Below are 4,002 nucleotides of genomic sequence, written 5' to 3'. Positions count from 1 at the left end.
ATTTGGCTGTATGAGAGTTTAATAGTATAAAATATTTATAAAATTTCTAGGCATACAATACCACTATTAATAATATTTAGTTAAGAATTAGGAGTATGTTTACACATTCCTAAAGGGCATAATAAATGCATATAAATAAATCAAAAAGTAATGTTATTCAATATGTAATCTTTATAAAAGTAAAAAAAAATCTGTCAAAGTTACATCTTTCTGTGGTTCAATTTCAGATGAACTAAATTTCAGCTGTACATGGGGATTCACCTAGAATTCATGGAAAATCATAAAAATGTCACAGAGTTCATTTTTATGGGTCTTTGGGAGAACAGACAAATAGAGCTGCTGTTCTTTCTTTTGTTCCTGCTTTGCTACCTGGCTGTCTTAATGGGGAACTCTGTTATCCTAGTCACCATAAGCTGCAGCCATTTAATCGAACAACCAATGTACTACTTTCTCTGCCACCTTTCCCTCATGGACCTCTGCTACACCTCCACTTTGATTCCCAGGCTCATCAGGGACTTGGCCGCAACTAGAAAAAACATTTCCTATAATGAGTGCATGACCCAGCTCTTCACTGCCCACTTGCTCGCAGGTGTGGAAATCTTTATCCTGGTATCCATGGCCTTGGACCGCTATGTTGCCATTGTCAAGCCCCTGCACTACATGGTTATCATGCGCAGGAAGAGATGTGATATGTTGATTGTCACAGCCTGGGTGCTGGGGTTCTGGCACTCCATTGCTTTACTACTCATGGTGCTCAGCCTTCCATTCTGTGGTCCCAACCACATCAACCATTATTTCTGTGATGTCAAACCTCTTTTGAAGCTGGTCTGTAAAGATATTCATGTTGTTAATATTTTATCAATTGTTAACTCTGGGGTGGTGGTTGTTGCCATTTTTATTGTACTACTTGCTTCTTACATACTCATATTGTATTCTCTGAGGACAAGATCATCTGCAGGGCAACGCAAAGCACTCTCTACCTGCAGTTCACACATAATGGTCGTAGTTTTATTTTTTGGGCCTTGTATTTATATTTATATTTTACCTGCAGGAAATGAGAACAAGGATAAGGAGATTTCTGTGTTTTACACTGTGATTGCCCCCATGTTGAATCCCCTCATCTACACACTGAGAAACAGTGAGATGAAAAGTGCCATGCACAAGGTTTGGTTTCAGCTGACAAACTCACATTTTAAATAAATGAAACTCAGGATTCTGTTCTGTTATTCCTAGGTCAGCTACTATTCAACCGGTCACAGAAAGTGCAAACTATTTGGGGGAAAGTCACAAGCCAAAAGAACAACCTAATGCCCGACTAATCTTCATAACACAAGTTCATCCAGAGGTGATCAGGGAAATGTAAAGGGTGTGAATTGCCTTGATTAAGTAGAGGACATGGTTAGGATGGGGAAAGCCTAGGTGTCTTTCCCAACAACTCCAACACACACACACACACACACACTTACACATGCACACAGGCACATGCCCACATACACACTCATAAACTTGCAACTCAAAATGAAGTAAATCTCTAAAAATTTCAGTGTTCTCTATGAAAATAAATTACAAGAAACCTTCTTATTAGTAGTAATATAATTCAATTTTTTACTTGTTGGTTTTAACATTTAGTATTTTTAAATAATTCCTTTTGAAATATATTCATTAGCATGACTCTGGATTATATAAGTGTATTTTCAAACATCTATGTAATACAGTCTGAACACATTAAGCTCCCATATTTCATTCCCTTCCCCTTCTCACCCCTTGCAAAGCAGATTCAGTTCTAATTGTGTACCCTCTGAACTCACTATCCTTGAACAAGTATGGTGTTATGATTTTTGGCTTTTGAATTTTGGAAATTGAGGGGGACATGTATCTTTCATAAATATTCCTGTCTTGCTTTCGTAGTCTGCAATAGTCATATGAGTACATTTTTTGTATACATGAAGTGATATGATATTTCACAGCTGAAAGATCACTCAGATAATGCACCCATGCCTTAAGACAGCATGTTTCATGAGACATTTTCATGATTTATACTTTGCTCTCTCATCTCCTGCCTTTCTTCTAGTCATACACTTTATGTGGATATTTATAAAAGTCACTCCCACTTCCAATTCATTTTTCCTTAATCTGCCCTGCATAGGTTGCTCTTGTTACTATGGTTTAGAGACCATACTTCATATATAACCCCACACTCTGTTTTTCCTTCTTCTGGCAGATTCTGGTTTCAAAGCAACTAGCAAAAACCAACAAACCAACAAACTAACCAAACACGCAAGGAAGTAAAAACCAAACAAAAACCCCAAATTTCTTTAATATCCAATGCTGCTAGTTCTGTAGCTTTTTACTATTTTCAAAAATCAAGCAATTCTTTATAAAATGCAAAACAATTAGATTTTCATAGTTAGACTGAGCAATATTTCAATATAATATACATGGATCACATACATTAAATGCATAATTTATACCTTGTTTTTTAGAAATTATTCATAAAAATGAGCCTAAATGGTTTTGTGCTAGGTCTTCTGTATATTTTATGCTTGCTAGATTTGTGTTTTATTATGGCTACTAAGAGTGTGTTAGGTGTCTTTCCCAACAACCCCAACACACACACACAAGACTCTTTTATCACCTTTTAGGATAACTTTTCTCCTGGGTTGCCTCATCCACACTTGATGTGAGGGTATGTGCCTAGTTTTATTGTACCTTATTATGCCATGTTCTATGGCTATCCCTGGAAGACCTGCTTTGTTTTCTAAAGAGAAATGGAGGGCAAGTAGGGGAAACTGCATTTAAGATGTATTTAAAACCAGAAATAAATAATGAAAAATAATCAAATCCAAACAAAACCAAACTAAGAAAATTTAACTCTTAAATAAACTGGAAAAGGAGACTAATGGACAGGAAATGGGAAGAGGAATAACATTAGAAATATAAATAAAGATATCCAATAAAAATAAAGTTTCAGTTCCTAACTAAGAAGGACTTCCAACAAACAACAAGGTGGACAGTACTTTATTTTTATATCTTTCTTAATTTTCCCCTACTTCCTATCTTAAAAAGTACCAACTTATTCCTTCCATTTTCCATTTTCACGAACATTTTTTAAATTTTAATTCTTCTAGCATATCCTACATATAGCATCTAATTTTCTATGATTGATTTTAATTCTCATATGTCTTGATGCAATTATATTCATGTGAATTAGATAGTTGTCTTTTATACTTTTACTTTCATTATCTCTAATATGAATGTTTTATCACATTTCAAACATGAGTTACATGCAGTCCTAACTTCCTCAGATTCATCACCTTCTTTCTGTGAAAAATAATACCCTATTATGGGGATAGTCAATTTTGATAGGGGTCCCTCCCCCCATGAAATATGAAATGTTTTTTCTGAGAAGATAAAGCAGGGTGTTTTACTTACTATAACTGTACATACAACTACATACATACATACATACATACATACGCAAAAACATGCTACATGTGCATGCCTCTCTCTTTCTGTGTGCTTGTGTGTGCACATGTGCATGTGTGCATATTTGTGTGAGAGAGAGAGAGAGAGATATTATTATCCTGATAAGCATAGTCTGATAAACCAACATGATTCTTTACGTTTTAGGATTAAAAAATAGGTTACAGACAAGACAAATTATAGATTTATCTGTTTATGATTGAGTTTGTTTCTTGAGGATTGGGCTCTGCCCTATTAGTCCCTTAATTATAGATGGTTTTGTACTGCTTGTGCCAGTAAAGGCAATGATTACTTTCTTCCAAAAGTTATTATGATGACCTCTTGTTATGATTCTTGTTGTTATGACTACCTTTTCACGACAAACATAAAACAACCTTTTTTTTCCCAAAAGAGTTTGTTCTGATCAACTCCTAGGTGTCTACATTTCTAAGCTGGTCTATTTGCCCATCAAATTCCTCTTTAGAAAAATCTTCTACTCCTGAGCTGTAAAACATTATCTTCCCTATATCCAATACTAAT

At 35.1% G+C, this 4,002-nt stretch overlaps 1 protein-coding gene across 1 annotated transcript; it reads left to right on the top strand.

Moving 5' to 3' along the window:
- The first annotated feature begins 270 nt into the window (after nucleotides 1-270).
- Or4a66c (olfactory receptor family 4 subfamily A member 66C) lies at nucleotides 271-1,200 on the top strand. The gene is given in 1 exon segment (NM_001000638.1): nucleotides 271-1,200. A coding segment is annotated over 1 exon segment (930 nt).
- The last annotated feature ends 2,802 nt before the right edge of the window (nucleotides 1,201-4,002 follow it).

This window comes from Rattus norvegicus, chromosome 3 (assembly GCF_021556685.1).
Source record: "Rattus norvegicus strain SHRSP/BbbUtx chromosome 3, alternate assembly SHRSP_T2T, whole genome shotgun sequence".
Classification (NCBI taxonomy): domain Eukaryota; kingdom Metazoa; phylum Chordata; class Mammalia; order Rodentia; family Muridae; genus Rattus; species Rattus norvegicus.
The sequence above is the reverse complement of the archived record's forward strand: the minus strand, read 5'-3'. Positions and strand labels throughout refer to the sequence as shown.